The sequence below is a fragment of the Megalobrama amblycephala genome, linkage group LG9, assembly GCF_018812025.1.
Source record: "Megalobrama amblycephala isolate DHTTF-2021 linkage group LG9, ASM1881202v1, whole genome shotgun sequence".
Lineage (NCBI taxonomy): Eukaryota > Metazoa > Chordata > Actinopteri > Cypriniformes > Xenocyprididae > Megalobrama > Megalobrama amblycephala.
The window spans coordinates 297,501-320,123 of NC_063052.1; the positions used below are offsets into that span (position 1 = coordinate 297,501).

At 36.4% G+C, this 22,623-nt stretch overlaps 1 protein-coding gene and 1 long non-coding RNA gene across 6 annotated transcripts in view; both read left to right on the plus strand.

Moving 5' to 3' along the window:
• Positions 1–10,300, plus strand: part of LOC125274657 — a 100,705-nt gene extending 90,405 nt beyond the window's left edge. Inside the window, exon 3 of the long non-coding RNA XR_007186308.1 lies at positions 9,557–10,300. This is a non-coding gene — a long non-coding RNA (uncharacterized LOC125274657). The remainder of the gene's footprint in view (positions 1–9,556) is intronic.
• An 8,946-nt stretch (positions 10,301–19,246) lies between these two features.
• The window catches only part of LOC125274658 (ephrin type-A receptor 10-like), a 129,510-nt gene continuing 126,133 nt past the window's right edge, over positions 19,247–22,623 (plus strand). For 3 of the 5 annotated variants that reach the window (XR_007186309.1, XR_007186310.1, XM_048201039.1), the window contains exon 1: positions 19,254–19,472. Coding sequence is in view for 3 of the 5 variants with exons in the window: in XM_048201039.1 (XP_048056996.1) it covers positions 19,394–19,472 (79 nt within the window). In the remaining 2 variants the exon portion in view is untranslated. Of the gene's footprint in view, positions 19,473–22,623 lie in introns of all 5 variants that reach the window. The other 2 variants (XM_048201041.1, XM_048201042.1) reach the window with 2 other exon arrangements.

Here is a 22,623-nt window from a genome sequence, read left to right on the forward strand (position 1 = left end):
TTCTCAAGACAAGATCGGGCATCATCTCAGGAGCAATGGAGACGCCCTCTGCTGTCCTTTTCCAACGTCAACGCTTGTTTTATGTGCATGTCGGAGGGAGAATGGAAAATAGTGTGGAGTATTCATCTCATGAACTTGCAAATTTGTGCCTTGGCATTGTAGGAGTTTTAAAGTCACCATGAAATCAAAATGGACAGTTCTTATTTTTATGGAATATTGCAGAGTTTATCAGTGTGCATCAGTATTGTGTTCAATTCATGTTCCTTGTTCTTGAATCAGAAAATCTTCTCCTCCCTCTTGCAGCATCTCTTCTCTTCCTCTGATGATGAGGGCGGGGCAACCCGTCACTCACATGAGATCCACCAATAGCAAACCACCAAACCATCCAATCAATTCCCCACAGACAAAATCAAGCCCCGCCCTACATTTTATTGTTCTATCCATCCATCCATCCATCCATTGCTCCATCCATCCATCCGCCATTTTATCGATCCACCCATTCATCCATCCATCCATCTACCATTTTTATCGCTCCATCCATTCACCATTTTATCGCTCCACCCATTCATCCATCCATCCATCCATCCATCCATCCATCCATCCATCCACCAGTTTATCACTTCATCCACCCATCCATCCATCCATCCATCCATTCATCCATCCGCCATTTTATCGCTCCATCCATCTATCCATCCATTGCTCCATCCATCCATCCTCCATTTTATCGCTCCATTCCATCGCTCCATCCATCCATCCATCTGCCATTTTATTGTTCCATCCATCCATCCATCTGCCATTTTATTGTTCCATCCATCCATCCATCCATTCACCATTTTATCGCTCCATCCATCCATCCACCATTTTATTGCTCCATCCATCCATTCACCATTTTATCGCTCCATCCACCCATCCATCCACCATTTTATCCATCCATCCATCCATCCATCCATCCATCCATCCATCCATCCATCCATCCGCCAGTTTATCGCTCCATCCATCCATCCATCCATCCACCCATTCATCCATCCATCCATCCATCCATCCACCATTTTATCGCTCCATCCATCCATCCATCCATCCATCCATCCATCCTCCATTTTATTGTTCTATCCATCCATTCATCCATCCATCCATCCATCCATCCATCCGCCAGTTTATCGCTCCATCCATCCATCCATCCATCCTCCATTTTATTGTTCTATCCATCCATCCATCCATCCATCCTCCATTTTATTGTTCTATCCATCCATTCATCCATCCATCCATCCACCCATTCATCCATCCATCCATCCACCATTTTATCGCTCCATCCATCCATCCATCCTCCATTTTATTGTTCTATCCATCCATCCATCCATCCTCCATTTTATTGTTCTATCCATCCATCTGTTAAAAATGTCAACCAAGGCTTTGTCGCCAACATTTAAACTTAGTTCCAAAAAAGCATTTTTACTAGCATTTTACTATTTTCCCTTATAATCTTGAATCAGAATAACTTCCCCTCCCTCTTGCAGCATCTCTTCTCTTCTCTGATGACGAGGGCGGGGCAACCTGTCACTCACATGAGATCCACTAATAGCAAACCACAACCATATATAAAAGTCATTTATATTTGAATGATATCAGAAGTCATTTATACATTCTGTAAAAGTGGCCTCTTTGAAAAGTATATATACCACCCCAACCCATAATATACCCGGTCTGTGTATTAATAGTGAGTATTTTTCAGTGATTCTTTTGCAGGTTACATTTTACGCCAGTAGGTGGCAACATGAGATTGTCTTTATGAGTCCTTTAAACCGATTCGTTCAAACACACTGATTCACTCTGTAATGAAACAATGGACTGCCTTTATGAATGAGTCATTGAATCACTTACTCAATCGATTTGTTCAAAGTAAAGATGCTGATTCGATCATTACTGTTGCTAAATTCGGAACCACATACTAAACGTAGTAGTGTACTAGTATGCGGTTCCGTGTCTATATCACGGAGAGCATGCACACACTCTTCAATCATACTTCCAGTGTTCTGTGCGATAATAGAATTAACAGCGTTGGGCTGGAGTATCTAAGGAAACAGAGAGATTAAATTGACAGCTCCAGTAGGCAGTGCCAGCAGGCTGACATCTACATATGATGGATGGCAGACATGATTTCCATTTAGTGTCTGTATTCATATATAGCGTTTGCACGGGCTCTCTAGCATCCGCCAGCAGTCGAGGGGAGTTACAAAGGAGAAAATCCTCATGCACAGATTAGTGTGATGGGAAATGGATCGGCACATGATAGGAATCTAGCTAAAGTCCATTATTAACTCAGCAAAATATATACATATATAAAGGGACCGTGAAATAGTAGATGAACAACACACAAAAAGGGAATGAATAAATGAATTAATGAAGTGCATTTTTCAGGTCTGGATTTTTGTCTGAATCATTTAAATGAATTTGGATTTCAGAACAAAGAGAAAATGATAAGGGAAGGCAAGGACACAAAAAGCACAGAGGGAAGATAGACATGGTGGGAAAATAATAAATCTGGCTTGTAAAAAGCATTTTATTAGCATATAACAGCTCAGAGAAGAACAATAATAAGCCACACACACATATGAATACATAATTGCTTTCACAATACACATGCACTCATTCACCACCAGTTTACTATATAATCAAAACATTTAAACTGTAATTTCAAATGTGTCAAATTGATCTTGTTTTAAGTTCTGATATTAAAAGACAAAAATACTCTATTTTTTGCAGCGTTACACAACTGAGCAGTGGGTGTCTTAATTTCAGGTGCTGTATGTGACACCAACCAGCTCAATGTAGAGATTTCCTCTCATGTCATTCCTTTATGTTACACTGAAGCAGAGGTCAGCCGGGTTTGATAACCTTTCCTAACGCCTTTCTTTCCATCCTTCCATTTGAGCAATAATCTCCTGTCAGGAGCCGTGTAAAGCTGACTAAGTCCATCAGACAGATAGCAGACTGCGTGTGAGGACTTTGTGTTCTCGCTCAAAGAAGCTATTGACTGGTAACAGGAGTGTATTATTACAGTCATTCACCGTAAAAGCAATTGCTGCTATTACATGTTCTGTTGGAATGGCGAGGGAATGGGATTTGTTGCCCTATCTCTTCAGGAGCTTCTCTTCCTGCTGCACCTTGAATGAGAATAATCTCTTCCCAGCATTCAAAAAGTATGGAAGATATAGAGCAGAAAAGGACAGGACTATATATTGGTGCAATTCTTTCTTTCTGTCTTATATCATACAGTTATATATTCCTCTAAAATAAGAAAAGGTAAAAAATAAAACAATTAGACTCAGAACGACAGATCTTCAAGTCATGGTCCACATGTATTTATAAAGTGCCAAGCTGCTGCCAACAACATTTTTCATTATTCAGTTCACTTCGAGTTTTTTGTATAGCACTTTTCACAGTACAGGTGCTGGTCATATAATTAGAATATCGTGAAAAAGTTCATTTTTTTATTGTAAATTATTTTTAAAAATGAAACTTTCATATATTCTAGATTCCCTACATGTAAAGTAAAACATTTCAAAAGTTTTTTTTTTACATTTTGATGATTAGAGCATACAGCTAATGAAAGTCCAAAATACAGTATCCCAAAATATATCCCAAAATATTAGAATATTTCCTAAGATCAATCAAAAAATGGATTTTCAAAACAGAAAAGTTCAAGTTCTTTAAAGTATGTTCATTTGTACACTCAATACTTGGTCGGCAGCACATATTACAGCAAATGACTTGCTCCTAGCACAAATTACAGCATCAGTGAAGTGTGGCATGGAAGTGATCAGCCTGTGGCACTGCTGAGGCACTATTGAGCTTTCAGATCATCTGTATATTGTTGGATCGACTGTTTCTCATCTTTCTCTTGAAAATATCCCATAGATTCAGGGGTCAGGCATGTTGGCTGGCCAATAAAACACAGTAATATCATGGTCAGCAAACCACTTGGAAGTGGTTTTTGCACTGTGGGCAGGTGCTAAAGTCCTGCTGGAAAAGGAAATCAGCATCTCCATAAAGCTTGTCAGCAGATGGAAGCATAAAGTGCTCCAAAATCTCCTGGAAGATGGCTGCATTGACTTTGCACTTGATAAAACACAATGGACCAACACCAGCAGATGTCACGGCCCCCCAAATCATTACTGACTTCAGAAACTTCACACTAGACTTCAAGCAGCTTGGATTCTGTGCCTCTCCAGTCTTCCTTCAGACTCTGGGACCATGATTTCAAAATGAAATGCAAAATTTACTTTTATCTGAAAAAGGACTTTTGACCACTGTTCACTGTCCAGTTCTTTTTCTCCTTAGCCCAGGTAAGATGCTTCTGACGTTGTTTCTGTTTCAGAAGTGCCTTGGTAGTCCTTTTCCTGAAGATGTCTGAGTGTGGTGGCTCTTGATGCGCTGACTCCGGCTTCATTTGACTCATTGTGAAGTTCTCCCAAGTGTCTGAATCGGCCTTACTTGACAGTATTCTCAAGCTTGTGGTCATCCCTGTTGCTTGTGCACCTTTGCCTACCCAATTTCTTCCTTCTATTCAACTTTGCATTTAATATGCTTTGATACATCACTCTGTAAACAGCCACCCCATTCAGTAATGACGTTCTGTGACTTACTCTCTTTGTGGAGGGTGTCAATGATTGTCTCCTGGACCATTGCCAAGTCAGCAGTCTTCCCCATTAGTGTGGTTTCAAAGAACAAGAGATACCCGGAATTTATACTGTAGGGATGGTCATTTAATGAAACTCAAATGTAAATATTCTAATATTTTGAGATACTGGATTTTGGACTTTCATTAGCTGTACGCTCTAATCAACAAATTAAAAAAAAAAACTTTTGAAATGTTTTACTTTACATGTAGGGAATCTAGTATAAATGAAAGTTTCATTTTTTAAAATAATTTACAAGAAAAAAATGAACTTTTTCACGATATTCTAATTATATGACCAGCACCTGTATATTGATTCAAAGCAGCTTTACAGAATATGTGTGTTTCAGTGTTACAATTTAGATATTCTTGTTTCAGTGTTACAATATAGGAAGTGTTATTGTTTCAATGTTACAATTTGGGAGGCATTATTGTTTCAGTGTTACAATTTGAGACACATTCTTGTTTTAGTGTTGCAATTTAGTTATTCTGGTTTTAATGTTACAATTTAGATATTCTTGTTTCTGTGTTACAGTATAGGAAGTGTTATTGTTTCAGTGTCACAAGTTAGATATTATTGTTTCAATGTTACATTATTCTTGTTTCAATGTTACAATTAAGATATTCTTGTCTCAATGTTACAATTTAGATATTCTTGTTTCAGTGTTACAGTATAGGAAGTGTTATTGTTTCAATGTTACAATTTGGGAAGCATTATTGTTTCAGTGTTACAATTAGGATATTGTCTCAGTGTTACAATTTAGGCATTTTTGTTTCAATGTTACAATTAGGGAAGTATTCTTGTTTCAGTGTTACAATTTTGGACGCATTCTTGTTTCTGTGTTACAATATAGGAAGTGTTATTGTTTCAATGTTACAATTTGGGAAGCATTATTGTTTCAGTGTTACAAGTTAGATATTATTGTTTCAATATTATTGTTTCAATGTTACAGTGATATACAATGATATTGTCTCAGTGGTACAATTTAGGCATTTTTGTTTCAGTGTTACAATTTGGGAAGTATTCTTGTTTCAATTGTATAATTTGGGATGTATTCTTGTTTCAATGTGACAATTTAGACATTTTCATTTCAGTGATATTTTTAGACATTCTTGTTTCAATGTTACATGATAGAAATTCTTGTTTCAATGTTACAATTCTGATATTTTTGTTTCAGTGTTACATTTTAGACATTCTTGTTTCAATGTTACAATTTATATATTTTTGTTTCAGTGTTACAATTAAGGAAGTATTTTTGTTTCAGTGTTACAATTTAGATATTCTTGTTTCAGTATTACAGTTTTGGAAGTATTCTGTTGTCATTCATTCATCTAGTATGTGTCTGTGGACTGTTCTTCTGCATGGATTAAGCTGGAGCTCATGGGTTTCACACTCACTGAGCAGGTCTAAAAGTGTTTGTGAGAAAGAGAATATTAATATGTTCTTAAATATAGCTTTGGGTGATTTTGTGTTTTTGAGTTCAGATCTTAGGGGGCAAAGTGCAAGCGAGACCTTCTATCGAGTTTTGAGCATGATTAATTCATGGACTGTCCTTCACCATTTAAATTTCTCAATTAGAATGTGATGCGTCTCTGTGTGGGAGTCGAGAGCGGTGGGAGCGAGAGATCACAAACACTCCGAAAGGAAACGAAATAAATGCATAATCTATAAATCATAGAGGCCTCTCAGAATGCTGTTAGTGATTTTTTTTTTCAACAAAAAAAGAGGAAGTGTACTTGGATGATTCCAGTGATCGATGAGAAGTTTCATAGAGACAGGCTTACAAAAAAGCCCTGTGGCAGTACCATAGTACAGTAATGGTATCACTGATGGTACCATGGTACTGAGGGGTTACAATGAATACAGGCATAGCGAGATGCTTACTGAATATGTTATAATAAAATAATATACTACAATACATAGATGTGCAAATAGTATCTGCCAATATTTCTAAATAGCCTCTAAAGAAAATCCTGCTATTTGCACTAACAAAGAGAAAACTTTATGTTGCTATTTACATTCAAATAGGCACTGCCTATATTTTATTTTTAGTATTCTTATTTCTGTGTCCAAATTTACCAGTGAAGCTGCTTGGTCCTTCTCTGTTAGTGAGTATCTGTAACTGCATGTGTGCAGCAATCTAAAGGTTATTCTGTTCGGACACGTAGTGCCTTGGCATCCAGAAATGGCCTATTTTACCCACTGAACAGATGTCACCGGGGCCCGTCCGCTCTGATCCAAACTGACATTGGGAGTTTGGCCTTGGTTGCCAGTTTGCAACCTGTCCAGTTTACCCCTGCCCTCTCCTCATGCCAGCCAGAGACCTCACCTCTCTAATTCACCCTCCCCGCCGCTGCCAAACACACTCGCAGTCTGTGGGACACAAACCAACGAGAACAAAAGAAAGACGGAGAATATGAGCTGTGTTAGACTGGAACTAAAATTTATTTATTTATTTGTGCATATTTTAAAAGACATTTCCCAGTATAAAAAGAAATATATAAATAATTATTTTAATTAATTAAAAAATATTTAAAATTTTATGCATTTCTGCTATTGTGTTATTTACATTTTTACTAACTTTTTACAATTTTTAGCCCTCTGATGCATGATGACCACTATAGATGTGTAACTCTCTAATTTAGAATTATTAATTCAATATTATTAGATACGGAATCATAATGTTCTTGTTTTGAAGAAAAACCAAAACATTATCAGTGTTGTTATTGTTAACTAAAACAAAAGCTATTAAAATCAGTTGTTGTTAATTGAAATAAAGCTGAAATAAAATAAAATAAAATATGAATATTAGATGGAAATCTTAAACAAAAATCAGAAATGTTGCAACTACTTGAAATAAGACATTTAAGTTGAAGTACTAAAATTTTTAAAGCTGAAATAAATAAATTAAAGATAGAAATAACACAAAAAAGAGAACAAAATTGCTAAAATGAAAACTGAGAAAATAAAATAAAATATATGCTATAATAAAAGTGGTAACCTGCATTTGTAACTGATCTTACCTTGAAATTAAGTTTTGTTGGTGTAACCTAATATATTTAGGTTGTTTAAATTACATTTTCTATTTCTATTTAGATTTTTTTTAAACACATTTTTAGGTTACCATGTTTACAATGAATATAAATAACATTAATATAACCCTGATTATTATCATTTTTTTATTTGTGATTTTAAAAAGGATGCGTTACATGGTTCCTTTAGACAAAAACATCTGCTAATTGAGGAAATGATAATATTTTTTCGTGATTCAACACTATTAAGCTGCAACATTTGGCAACAACGATCAGATTCACTTTATGTAGAACTCTAGGGTTCTTGACTCAATTTTAAAGAACTCTTTTTGCCAAAAAGCAATGAAATGTCATAAATGTTTGCATAATACTTTAATGTTTAAATTATTAAAAATTTGTGATAAAGTATATTTATGAGCTGTTTAATTCATTTAAAAATGAATTAAAACAAATGATTTCATTAAATCTAAATCCATAAAATGATGCTGAATCGCTCTTTATGACAGAAGCTTTTCCTCTGTGTGGTGTTGATCAAAGGTGTTTCTAGTTTAAAAGATTTCGTGACAAAAACTGAGAACCAAATCACCACAGAGGGAGAAGTGGAGGATAATAGAATAGAGAGGAAATAGAATGATAGCTTTAATGTGAGTGGAGTGTTACTGTAAGCAGCCCCACCTCTCATTACCGCTTCTGCCTGGCAGCGTCACCAGAACTCTCACACTGTGCTAAATGCATTGAGCTCTGCCAAATACAGCCACAATGAATAGATTCAGTCTCCAGCAGGTAAACCAGAGAGAATAAACTGACCGCGAGCTGACCGGGAATGAGGGCGCTGACACTGAGCATTGCCTGGAAACCCACCAGACACTGTCTAGACGACCCTCGACCTAACCTAATTTACCATAACTGATGGTACCTGATGATCAGGGTCATTAGGGTGGACGTAATCTCACAAACGAGCCTCTCTTCCTCTCTGTGACACACACTGCTTTACCACTGAATTCAGAATCAGTTCACCTTCCTAGACCAACAATGACTTCATATTCATTTTTTCTTCTGTCAGATAACATAATATTTTGAGTTTCTGTTGATTAAATCAATCGCCTTTGTTGAATTAACTCAAATTTTTAATTTCAATGAACTCAAAAATTTTAAGGCAACAAGGTAACTTACTTTTTTAAGTTAAACCAACAATTCTTTTTTACAGTGTAGTTTCTGTCTTAAATTTTTAACTTGGTTGAACAAGTCATTTCAACTTAAATTATGTTAAATTGACTTAACATAAAAAATAGCTTAAAGTAATGTAAAAACATACGTTGATATGACTTAATGATCATGACATTTCTTTTTACAATGGTGCCTAAATTCAGTTCTTGCGTTTAAAATGATTGATTTTAGTTTTTAGTGTATTTGTATTTATCTAGACAAAATAATATTGAATATTAATTGTGGTTATTTTTCAATTCTAATGATTATTTTGGATAACGTCTCTATCTAGAATCTGCGGCTGAATGCTTTTTTAAATAATTATTTTAAGAATATATATAGTTTATGCACTCTGTTACATTTTAATGTGTCTCAGAAAGTTGAGCTGAAGTTTGAGAGCGATGTTTTCATTCACACCTCTGAAAATCCCCTGACACGACATCTTCCCGAACCTTGAATATTCCTGCTTCATTTGCATACATTTCTCATCTCTCCTGCCTCCTTCACCTTTTCCGGAGCATGAATCTTTCAGCGCCTCAAATCTCCTCAAAATATGTCATCAGTCTCCAACGCCGGCCTGTTTATTTGCTCCTTTAATTACTCGGAATGTAATTAATTATGTAAATATTTCTGTTTTCTCAGGATACGGATTGGAGCGCAGGATAAATGCCGGCAGAGAGAGAAGTGTTGACACATCCACTCGTTAAACAACACAATAAAGACTCGCGCCTCGAGCGCCGTCCCTGCCTGTTTGTTCGCTCGTGTCCGAGATTTAATTGATGTTCCCTGGAACCGCTTTCATTCCGACGGCTCTTGCTCAAAGGTCACCAGAAGTTCAGTCTAAACTTCTGAAGTGTTGGAGCTGGAATATGGATGCTGAAAAGATGGAATATCTTCTGAATTGGTCCAGATGGACCTGCATCAACAAACTCCAGCCATCTTCTGAAAGTCTGAGAATGACAAACCTGGTGTTGATCGGCTCGGGCCTGAAACCGCTGAGAGCTATCAGTGCTAATCTATCTGACGGCCACTTTCTGAAGAGAGCTTCGGAGAGCTATTATCCTTGATGTGTCAAGATATTGCTTGGTAAAAGAGATGGCAATATATATATATATAGCAGCCACTGTAGCAATCTTAGGGCTGAAGATTGATGTTGCAGTGATCAGAAGAGAAGTTATTTGGCCAGAGAATGGCCATTTTATGAATTTTGTTTGGAATGACTCAATAGCGGTGGTGATTTCTGATACAAATAAAAGGCGAAAGATGTTTTGATTTGGTGGAGCGTCTGTGGAGAAGAATCAGGTACTGCTGAGAATCAACTCATTTTCTCTAAAGGTGCTTTTTGATGCATGTGTGTGTGTGTGTCTGTCTATGCGTTTCTTTCTTTTGCCACTTTTATGTCCCAAGGGTTGATTTTTTAAATAAACGTTTTGTTATGTGAAGGAATCTTTTTACATTTTCATCCTCATTTTGCAGTCTTTCACATGCATTTAGTGCCCAGACTTTCAATCTGACAATGAAAATTCATCATAAAAATAAGAATTATTGTAAATTTAAACTCATTTGTCTGTTTCTTCCACTAGGGTTATTATCATTATGCATATGCTTCTCTTATTTAGTATTTTTGTCTTGTCTCCAGTTTGGGACAGAAACAAGAAACAAGGTTTTTTTCTTACCACATTGGCAGATAATTTTGCTTGTTTTAAGCAAAAACTCAATTCATTTTGATTTTTTTTCCAGAAAACAAGAAAAAATATCTTATGTCATTTTACTTATCTAGTAAAAGCATCTGGATTTAAGAATTTGTAGATATTTGGACTGGAAACAAGACAAAAATAGTAAGTAAGAAAATAATTTTTTTGCAGTGTACAACTTTTAAAAAACATTTTTCGTAACTGAAATAAAGCTGAAATGAGATCAAATATAAATATTAGTTAAAAAACTTAAACTAAATTTCATTTAGTTTAAGTAGAATCACTAAAATTATTAACTGGAAATAACAAGAAACTAAAACTAAACTGAAATTAAAAAATAAACCTAAAAAAAAAAAAAAAAACTATAATAAAACTATAACAACAGGTTTCTTCCTCTTATTTCTTTGTGTGAAGACATCTATCGCTGACTGTGCATCATTTCATGAGCTGTAATTGTGCTAAAAAATATTATTTATGTGTTTTTAGTGTACATAAAATGCAAAAAGAGGTGTTTATTACTTATTATTTTTGTCTTGCTTTTCATTAAAAATATCTAAACGTTCTTAAATCAAGATACATTTACTGGAGAAGCAAAAAGACTGAAGATATTAAACCTTGTTTCCTGAAAGAAATGATCAAAATGAAGTGAGTTTGTGCTTAAAACAGGAACAAATATCTCACTTTTGATTATTTTATGTTTTAATCAAGTAAATATTTCTTTATTAATGAACTTTTAGATATTTGTACTGGAAAACGGCTAAAATACTGAGGAAGAACTTCATGTTTTCCATTGTGAGGAAAGCAAAGAATTCCAGAATCTTCCAGAAGAAGGTCCATAAATGCTGTATAATATCAGAATATGGTCATAATTCAGGAAAGTGTCCATATTAATGCAAACACTGAATATTTCCAAACACCCAGTCTCAGGAGAAGAGTACAAACCTCTCTGGAGACTCTCTCTTTTCCTCAAGATGTTCTTTCCATTTCTTTCTCCTTATTTGGTTTATTCCTTGACCTGGTTTCCGAGACGGACCCGTCCGCCGGTGTCTCCTGTAAGATCTGTGTATTAGAAGGATCCAGCTCAGTCCTCTCTGATCAAAGGCCATGACTGGATTCAGATTTGCTCAGCAGCGAAGAGAAAGCGTGCAGGCAGGGGACAATAGGATGCGGTTCACTTCCAAGGGTGTCGGAATTGATTTTCCTGGGAAAGGGCAAGTCGAGGCTGATTTGCACTTGCTGCATATCCAGTAAGACTCATGGGAGATGTCATTTTCTCCCAGAGACGGGTTCAGACCGAGACTGCGGGATGGAGATTCAAAACATACAATAGTTGCGGAATAAATTGTGTCCAGGAATTCGACGCGTAGGAAACGGTGAAATAAAACAGACACTGTACAGGAAGAGGGAACAGTTCATCTTTTGTGATGAATCCCTCCAGAGACATTCAGCCCATGCGGACAAATCAACACATTTTTCTGTCTTTCCCTTATTTTCTCCGCCATTGATTTTTGCTCCGGCTCATCTTTGTGTTTTTAGAGAGAGAGAATGAGTGTCTCACTGATGAATAAATTCTGAATTACCTTATAAATGACTTTTGAACCATCGAGTGTTGTTCCATTAGCTACTGATACGTCAAATCTCTTTTCATTTTAATTGGAAAAACATCTTCTTTAGTCAATGATGTGAATTAGGGAGACTCAGAGAACTCAGATTTATAGCGCAGATTCGGATGCCCTTTATTCTTGCACTGACATCACTGCGAAAAATGATCTTACTCCAGATTTTAGTTGTTTTCTAGTTCAAACATCTAAACATTCTTAAATCAAGATTATTTACTGGAGAAGCAAAATGACTGAAGATGAAAAATGAAGTGAGTTTGTGAAAAATAAGCTTCATTCAAAGGGAAATCTAGATTATTGACTCCAATGACAGATATTTCTTCTTGTTTTAAGCACAAACTCACTTCATTTTCATGATTTTTTTTTTCATTAAACAAGATTTAATATCTTCCCAGTAGATTTATCTTGATACATTGGTGGGCGGTGCCTCCAATAAGGGGCGGAGTCTCTGCACCTAAAGACTTTGACTTCAGCCATTTTGATGCATTTCAAAATAAAAGTTCTTAAATTAAACACTGTTACATAAAATTTAGTCATTAGTTAAATAAAGCTGTAAAACATGCTATTTAAATGAATACATCTATATAAATAAATATACATTTTCATGATTTTTTTTTAATATCTTCCCCAGTAAAAGTATCTTGATTTAAAAATGTTTTAAAATAAATCAGACGTCGGAACTAGAACATTCTTGACAGAAATATCTGCAGACTGGAGAACATCAACACTGGGCGTGAACTCCCAAAGTGGGCGGTGGCTCCAAAAGGGGCGGAGCCTTTGCACAGAAAGACTTTCACTTGAAAGATGTTGACTTACTTTTCAAAATAAAAGTTCGTAAATTAAACACCGTTTCTTGCTGAAAGTTGAATTGATCTTACATAAAATTTAGTTGTAAAAGATATAAAACATGCTATACAAATCATTTTCTGATTTTTTTTTTAATATCTTCCCCAGTAAATGTATCTTGATTTAAAAATGTTTTTAATGAAAAGCAAGACAAAAACACTGTGCAGGTTTGCAGTGAAGGAGTTAAAATAAGAAATGTTTGCACTGAAGTCCATCTCCTGTTTAACCACAGCCAGCGAGCAGGTAAATTAGAAACAGCAGTGTCTTTTTACTGATCTCCTATCGCTGACGCCGTGTGTTCAGATACAAAGAAACCAAAGGCCACGCTTTCCCTGCCGTCCGAATAAAACACGAACATCTCATGACAACACACACACACACACCCGTCCATCTCCTTAATCCACCGTCACTATGAGAGAAAAGCCTATCTAGGGTGATATTTGAGGAGAGCAATGGTTGTTGGCTATCCGTAAGTCCTCTTTGGTAAAGGATATAACTGGGATTATGTCCGCGTCGGTCTTCCTTTAGAACAGGGAGATGAATTCTAGTTTGAGCATCTCCAAATGTGGCCGCCGGGATCATGCTAATATTTATGATTACTTAGCCGAGGTTCTTATCTGCAAACTGCCACACTGCACCGGAATAATTCTGCTCCACCGCAGTATCTCGCCATCGATTCCTTCTTTAAAGGAGGCAAAATAACACAACATTAGGCCGGTGGCTTCAGTGCTTTGCGGGAAACAGATGAGGGTTTGGGATGGGTGTGGAAATTGGAATGTCACATGATGATGATTGAGTGACAGGTGAAGGAATAATTATGAGGGAAAGTTACATAAGACTTCACCAACATACAAACTTAAAGTTTTCTTGCCTTGACTTTTACACGATTTATGCATGGTCTCAACATTTGAATGAATTTAACTAATATTAACTGAATTTAAATTTAAATTTGAATATGACATTATTGAACACTGAAATACTTATAATAGAAAAATTATTCACTATTATTACTTCCATTTTTGTAGGCACTAGCATTAGTAACCGAGAACTATATATACAGTACAGTCCAAAAGTTTGGAACCACTAAGATTTTTAATGTTTTTAAAAGAAGTTTCGTCTGCTCACCAAGGCTACATTTATTTAATTAAAAATACAGTAAAAAACAGTAATATTGTGAAATATTATTACAATTTAAAATAACTGTGTACTATTTAAATATATTTGACAAAGTAATTTATTCCTGTGATCAAAGCTGAATTTTCAGCATCATTACTCCAGTCTTCAGTGTCACATGATCCTTCAGAAATCATTCTAATATGATGATCTGCTGCTCAATAAACATTTATGATTATTATCAATGTTGAAAACAGTTGTGTACTTTTTTTTTCAGGATTCCTTGATGAATAGAAAGTTCAAAAGAACAGCATTTATCTGAAATACAAAGCTTCTGTAGCATTATACACTACCGTTCAAAAGTTTGGGGTCAGAATTTTTATTTTTATTTTTTTGAAAAGAAATTAAAGAAATTAATACTTTTATTCAGCAAGGATGCATTAAATCAATCAAAAGTGGCAGTAAAGACATTTATAATGTTACAAAAGATTAGATTTCAGATAAACACTGTTCTTTTGAACTTTCTATTCATCAAATAATCCTGAAGAAAAAAAAATTGTACACAAATATTTTGTACAATTGTACACATTAAATGTTTCTTGAGCAGCAAATCATCATATTAGAATGATTTCTGAAGGATCATGTGACACTGAAGACTGGAGTAATGATGCTGAAAATTCAGCTTTGCATCACAGGAATAAATTACTTTGTCAAATATATTCAAATAGAAAACAGTTATTTTAAATTGTAATAATATTTCACAATATTACTGTTTTTTACTGTATTTTTAATTAAATAAATGTAGCCTTGGTGAGCAGACGAAACTTCTTTTAAAAACATTAAAAATCAACTTTTGAACTGTACTGTATATATATATATATATATATATATATATATATATATATATATATATATATATATATATATATATATATATAAAAAACAGAAGTGGACGTCGGAAGTAGAATTTTCTGACTGAATTTATATATAAATCTGCAGACTGGAGAACACCAACACTGGGCGTGAACTACCAAACTGGGCGGTGCCTCCAAAAAGGGGTGGAGTCTCTGCACCTGAAGACTTTCGCTCCGTTAAATACCGTTGACTTACTTTCAAAATAAAAGTTCGTAAATTAAACACTGTTTTTTGCTGAAAGATGAATTGATCTTACATAAAATTTAGGCATTTGTTAAATGAATATCTTTTTCACCTAAAAACGGGAAACTTTTTTTTACATGACAATGGCATTTTAGGGACTGAAAACGCAATGGCTGAAAACGGATTTCAAAGTGCAAGTTTTTCAAAACGATTGTTTTTGTCTCTGCGGATGTCGTGTGTTACGTGTTCAGTCTATAGGCGCGTCGTGTTTCTTTACAAAGTGACATCGCCATCTACTGGCCTGGCAGCAGAATACAGCGTTTTTAATCATTTTTATGGATTTGTGTGAACGGAGATTGTTGTCTGTATGCAAAAAAACGCAAAAGAAAAACTTTTCCTTTTTTAGTACATCGTTACTTTAAAGTACCCTTAATAACCACATCTCTAGACCTTGCGTTATTATAATGTGTAGTTAATAATTAGACCTGCAGACCTAAAAAATAGATACCACACTTAATATGTAAATATGTAACCACATATTTACTTGTCTTTTCACAGTATTTTATATATATAATCCTAATCCTATATATATATATATATAATTTTTTTAAATTGAGATTTATACACTAAATAATCTTTCTATTGATGTATGGTTTGTTAGGATAGGAGACAATATTTGTTCGAAATACAACTATTTGAATATCTGTAATCTGAGGGTGCAAAAAAATCTAAATATTGAGAAAATCACCTGTAATGTTGTCCAAATGAAGTCCTTAGCAATGCATATCCACTGTACAAAAATACATTTTTATATATATTTACAGTAGGAAATTTACAAAATGTGTTCTTAACATCCTAATGATTTTTGGCATAAAAGAAAAATTGATAATTTTGACTCATACAATGTATTGTTGTCTATTTCTACAAATATCCCCGTGTGACTGATGCTCGGGTCACATATATGTGTAAATACACCATTTGCAAGAATTGTTTTACATTTAAACTTATGCATTTAGCAGACATTAAATTATATTTATTATTGCAATCATCTCATCATTTAGCAATTGAATTGCATTTCTTTATTCCAAGTATTTATTCCATAAAAGGACTGAATGAATTGTTCATGTTTGCATAATTTAACCAATATTTTTATGATATTTCCCACTCCTCTTGAAGGCCGTCAGTCCTTGTCAAGTCCCCTTTTCTTTTCCGTTGTTCCACCTCAGCACGTCTTTCACATACGGTATACAGAGTCACGATGCTTCGGTTCCTGGTGAGTCTCAATGTGCCAAAACACAGTGACCTTCAGTGTGTCTCCGGCTCTGCTGGTAATTAGAACAACAGCACTCGTTAGCCGTCGACCGTCAGCCTCCTGTGATTTTGACCGTTAAGCTTCACACACCGGCCTGAGCCAACATGGTTAAACACGGAGAACATCAAAGTGCAGATGTGTCGTGTGTGCAAAAACATCAATTAAATCATTACCCACAATTCCCTTCTGAGCTTCGGACCTTCTGATTGCGTCTGGTTGAAATGTCAAAACATGGAACGTATCTCATCTTTACAGCAGGGATGAAGTGATTCATTCCCTCGTGTCCATTTAAAGAGTTCTCCCACATTAACACCTTCTCAGCTCACTGATTCCACAGCTCCTTTTTTAGGGAAGCTGGGAATAACCCGCCTGATTCCTCCTGGCTGTAAAGGGCGAGTGTGTGTGAGTTCATCCCGTGAGATCGTCGAGTGATTACACACACATTACAGTCCTGTGTCACGTTAAAACTGCGCTTGCTTCTAATAGCGTCTTTCCTCCACCCTCCCCTCACTCTTTTACTCCATTCCTTTCTTTTTCTACCCGAATGACTGTGAAAATAACCTCAGAACAAAAGGTCAAGTGACTGTTATTTTGCTTCTCTGCACCCTTCAGTTTTGTATTTAAGGGCCGGAGCGATAGAGGTGGTCTAGCATGAAATTGTAATGCGGTGATAAACAATAGAGCGGCTCTGCGTTACACAGATGTGTGTGTGGGTGAGGCGTAGGTGATGCGTAATTTCACATCAACCCTGCAATCATGTGTGCATACTGATTCTGTGCCGGAACACAATGCATATTATGTGCTTTAATGCATGTCTGCTATTTTTTAAAGATATATTTTTAAACTGTATTATAACATCCAAACCCAACAACTCATTTCTCTCTGTTTGTCGTCAACTCATTAATTTTCAAAGTGAGCTGCATGGCGACTTTCGGGTGAAATGAGCTACAGGCGACAAGATGTTGGCATGTCCAGCGACGTGACTATAAGTTGAGAAAAGTTTCACTTTATGTAAATGTGCAGCGACTACCAATGAGATGAAGACAGCAGGACTCAGTCTCCTGACAGATGATGCAGTGCAGTTCATCTTCGCAACTTCCTGATTTTATATGACATGTTTCTATTTGTGGACAATAAATTATTATGGAAAAGTGAGAAACATTGAATGTATGGTGTGCATGTGCGGAAGTGTAACACACATCTTGTGGGCAAAACTGTACTTTTTAAATTATTCACACAATTCTGTGATTCAGTGAAGATTAATTCTAAAAACTTCTCACATCTCAGGAAAGAGATTACTGACGTAAATTGAAGTGCAAGGATTGTTGGGTTAGTTCATCCCAAAATGAATATTCAGTCATTAATTACTCACCCTCATGTCGTTCCACACCCGTAAGACCTTCGTTCATCTTCAGAACACAAATTAAGATATTTTTGATGAAATCCGAGAGACTCGTCCATATAATCAACACTTTCAAGGTCCAGAAAGGAACTAAAGACATCGTTAAAACAGTCATGTGACTGCAGTGGTTCAATCTTAATGTTATGAAGAGACGAGAATACGTTTTGTGCGCAAAAACAAAACAAAAATAGCAACTTTATTCAACAATCTCTTCTCTTCTGTCATTATCTTACTCAGGTGACACAATAATCACAGTGAAGCTTCTGTGTTTACGTCCGAACGCCGGCTCAGTATTGGCCAAAGCTGGTCACATGATCAGCACGACGCATGTGTTTGATTCTGCTGCAGGAGCCGGCCAATAATGAGTCGTCGTTCTGATGATGAACCTGGAAGCGCTGGACGCAAACAACGTATGAGAATGACACAGAAGAGAAGAGATTGTTGAATAAAGTGGTTATTTTTGTTTTGTTTTTGCGCACAAAAAGTACTCTCGTCTCTTCATAACATTAAGGTTGAAGCACTGCAGTCACATGACTGTTTTAACGATGACTTTAGTTCCTTTCTGGACCTTGAAAGTGTTGATTATATGGACGAGTCTCTCGGATTTCATCAAAAATATCTTAATTTGTGTTCTGAAGATGAACGAAGGTGTGGAACGACATGAGGAAGAGTAATTAATGACTGAATCTTCATTTGTGGGTGAACTAACCCTTTAAGCTGTCAGAATGAGAAGAATAATATTGGTTCATTCATTGGTGTGTTTTGGGTGTTTTACCTTTTTAATCAATAATATTAGTTTAAAACATGTCTGAAAACAGTCATTATTTTGCAGTTTTCTTTGATGCGCAGAAATTACACACTTTTAAACATTTAATACTGTAGCACACATTCAAAAGCTAAAATTTGTTGGTTGTGAAAATATTCGCTTATGAGTTGCAAGCATTTGAGATATAAATATATAATATATGATATAGAAATCATTTGAATTTGGATCTCAGTGTCCTTGAGCCTTAAGAGCTGCCTTTTATTTAATAATAAAAAAAGAAATGCCGTGTAATCAGTTGCTGACTGTACTGTGAGCTGAAATCATAACCAAATTTCATCATTATTTTCAACACCACCTCCATTCAAGGGGGCGTGGCTCTGTGCGGTGGAATTTTATCATTCGTGATTTGATTGGCCCGTCGCTAATCCTCTGTCTCTGCGAAGTCCCATTCCATTGGAGCTTCTCACTGTCAATCAGACTGTCTTTGCCCGCCCACCCGTGGCGCCAAATAAGGCACATAGTATCGCTGTGTGTGTCAGTAGCCCGGACGGCTCGCTCTCATCCCGCACTGGAGTCAAGCGTGCTCGGCTGCGACATGACCAGAGCCCCGCAGACCTGGCCATTCAAATATGGAGCTTTTTAAAGCGATCATTTCGGTGCTTTGGATATTATTGCTCAACAGAAACGAGGACTCCCGTGCAGAGGAAGGTATGGATCATCTTTATGATTGTTTAGATGCCAGGTCATTTTTTTTTTTCCGTACAGACGGAAGTGTAACTCTCACTGCAGGTGTGTGCTTTCATATTCCAGATCTGTAAAGTAAAGTTCATAAACAGATCGAATCTCTAAAGCTTTTGAATAATGAGAAGCAGATTCACGAGCTTTTAAAAATCGAGGAATCCGCTATAGGACAGACTGCAACAATGTTGCAACAAAATGTTACATGTTCATAAATAAAGGGCTGGAAGTGATTGAACATTGTTACATTTATTCTCGCAGGAAATCACACTAAATGATGGTTGTTGTTTTGTTTCAAAATAAAATTGTTAATATAAACACTTTTTAGTATTATAATAATGGAGATTAAAATGACAAGATAAGATAAAAAATTGACTTTTTAATTATCTTAATGTTTTTTTTTTATTATTATTTTATCATTTTAAACTGTTTTTGTTAGATTTTTCTTTGTCATGCCATTTTAATCTCTTTATTATAATAGTACAAAAGCCGGTTTCTGTTATTCTGGATTCACAATAGGTGTTTCCTGACTGTGCGGCTCATGGTGGGATTGTTTGACAGTCATGAAGCTTCAGCAGTTCTGATGCCAGGCTGTCGCATTAGGCTCAGGTGAGGTCAACTAAGCGTCCTAATGAGTGGCATGGCACAGAGAGGGAAAGAACAGATAATAGCGGCGTCCCTTCAGGCTCTTTGGCTGTGCTGAAGAATCCCAGCTGAGCCAGGCTGCTCTCTCTCTCTCTCTCTCTCTCTCTCTCTCTCTCTCTCATGGCTGAACTCTGCCAGCCTCTGTCCTCTGCTGGAATGCTGGTCGACTGGATTAGAATCGTTGCCTTAATGAATGTTTTGACAGCGATTAATTGCTGTGAAAGCGATGTGTTCTGAAAGGCCTTGTGTGTCCGCGGTGATATATGGAGGGTTTCTGATTGAGCTGAATATGTTCTCACTGTACGAGAAGCTCTTTGTCCACAATTACGTCCCGGTCCTGCTGCGTCGCTTCTCTTTGTGTTCAGCATCACTGTGTTCTCTCTGTATTCATCAGTGGCAGGTGGATTCAGACTGATGAAAGCTCTTTGTTGGTGCAAGTTATACTAAGACTTCACCTAAAAATGAAAATGGTCTAATATAATATAGCGTTTGAGGTCAGTCAGTATGATTTTTTTCTTTTAGAAGATACTAATATTTTTATTCAGTAAGAATGCATTAAATTGTCAAAAGTGGACAGTAAAGACATTTTTAATGTTACAAAAGATTCTATTTCAAATAAATGCTGTTCTTTTGAACTTTCTATTCATCAAAGAATCCTGAAAAATAAAATGCATCACAGTTTCCACTAAAATATGACTGTTTTCAACATTGATAATAATCATAAATGTTTCTTGAGAATGATTTCTGAAGGATCATGTGACACTGAAGACTGGAAAATTACATCTTTGATCACAGGAATAAATTACATTTTACTATATATTCACATAGAAAACAGCTGATTTACATTGGAAGTAATATTTCACTATTTTTACTGTATTTTTGATCAAATAAATGCAGCTTTGGTGAGCAGAAGAGACGTCTTTTAAACTATGGTAGTATGTCGAATGGCAAGCGTTTTCTCCGTTCTCAGTCTCCGTCTGGTTGGAGGCACAGGCCCTCATTCCTGACCCCTCAGCTCTAACACACCTTGGCATCTCATTGTGGGCTTATTTACTGCTTTTTAGTGTGATTGCGGCTGTTGCTGTGGCGCGGCTCTTTCAGGCATGTGCCGGTTGGTCATGCTGTTCCTCTCTGTCAATTCAGACCATATGAGGGCACTTACCTAGGAAAGCTTTTTACGCCTGTCATCTCAGTGCTGGCTTCCATCATCAGGCTCTGCCAAACTCGTCCTGCACGGCATTGTGCTCCCCGAGTTGTTGGGAGAAGTGTAAAATCTTGGGCTCTGAATATTTATTGATTAAATCAAAACTGGAAATTCAAACCGCTCCACTTAATAAAAGCATGATTTTTAGTCGTACCTCGGGCTGTGCCGGCCGTGCCTTCACTGGTTGTTGAAGCTGGCAGCCAGACTGTGTGGCGAAGGTGAGAGTGATTTGCGAGGTTGGCAGGCGTAACAGTGACTTTAAGTGTGGACTCACAATGAGCAGGAAAGAAAGTGAAACAATGAGGGATGGAGACAGGAGACGGCTGTGTCCGGAGTAGGCAGTATACGGAGGTGGAAAGGCAGTGTTTGCGTAACATCCCAGCTCTATTTTAGCAGAAGTGATTGATCTGAAGTGCACTATATAGGCAGCGACTCATGCGTCATGGGAGAACCAACTCAAAATTGATTTCAATGCAGCCGACGTGAGATGAATAATACTTAATTTTGGCATAAAAAACACAAGTTACAATAATGGCCGCTCTGCTCTTACGTTAAGAAGAAGGTGGATTGTGTTTAGCATTTTTACAAGATCATGTTTCCATTACATCATTATTGTGGCTTCTGTTTTTGGTCAATATATCACACTCAAAACATGAGTTTAGGGAAGCAAAGAGAGAATTTATAACTTTAACTGTACATCCTGTCATTTTTTTGATGCAGGTAGAGTGTCTCGCTTTTGTCTTTTCTGAGGGAATAATAATTATCTCATACTATTATTGGAGCCTTAAACACATTACATAGTTAGTATGAACCGTGCATTCATTTGAACAGGGACCGCAATTATACGGGTGGCTTGATGCAGTGAGGGAGATGCAGATAATGTAAAAAGCCGTCTTCTGTGCCATTAGAAATACGTTATTGACCCGGAAGAAGCTTCACGTGTACAAATAGGTACTCTTGATACTGAAAAAAGCCTTTACAAATACTAGAAATCATGAAAAGTGTAAATAATTCGTATTCAGAGATTTTATGTCATGTTGCATGCTTGGCTGTTTCCTTCTTTTAAATTGTATGATGTCATTATGTTGCTGTCTTGCCGCCAGCCAATCGCTGCATTGCTGACCGTGGTTTTTAGTATCGATACATCTGCCCTTTCCAGTGAACATGCAGAACTTAATCCAGACATTTTAATCAAATCTGCAAATTCATTTGAAGAACCGAATCAAGCAGAGATCAGTTATCATGATTAGAAGATCTGGAATCTGTCAGATC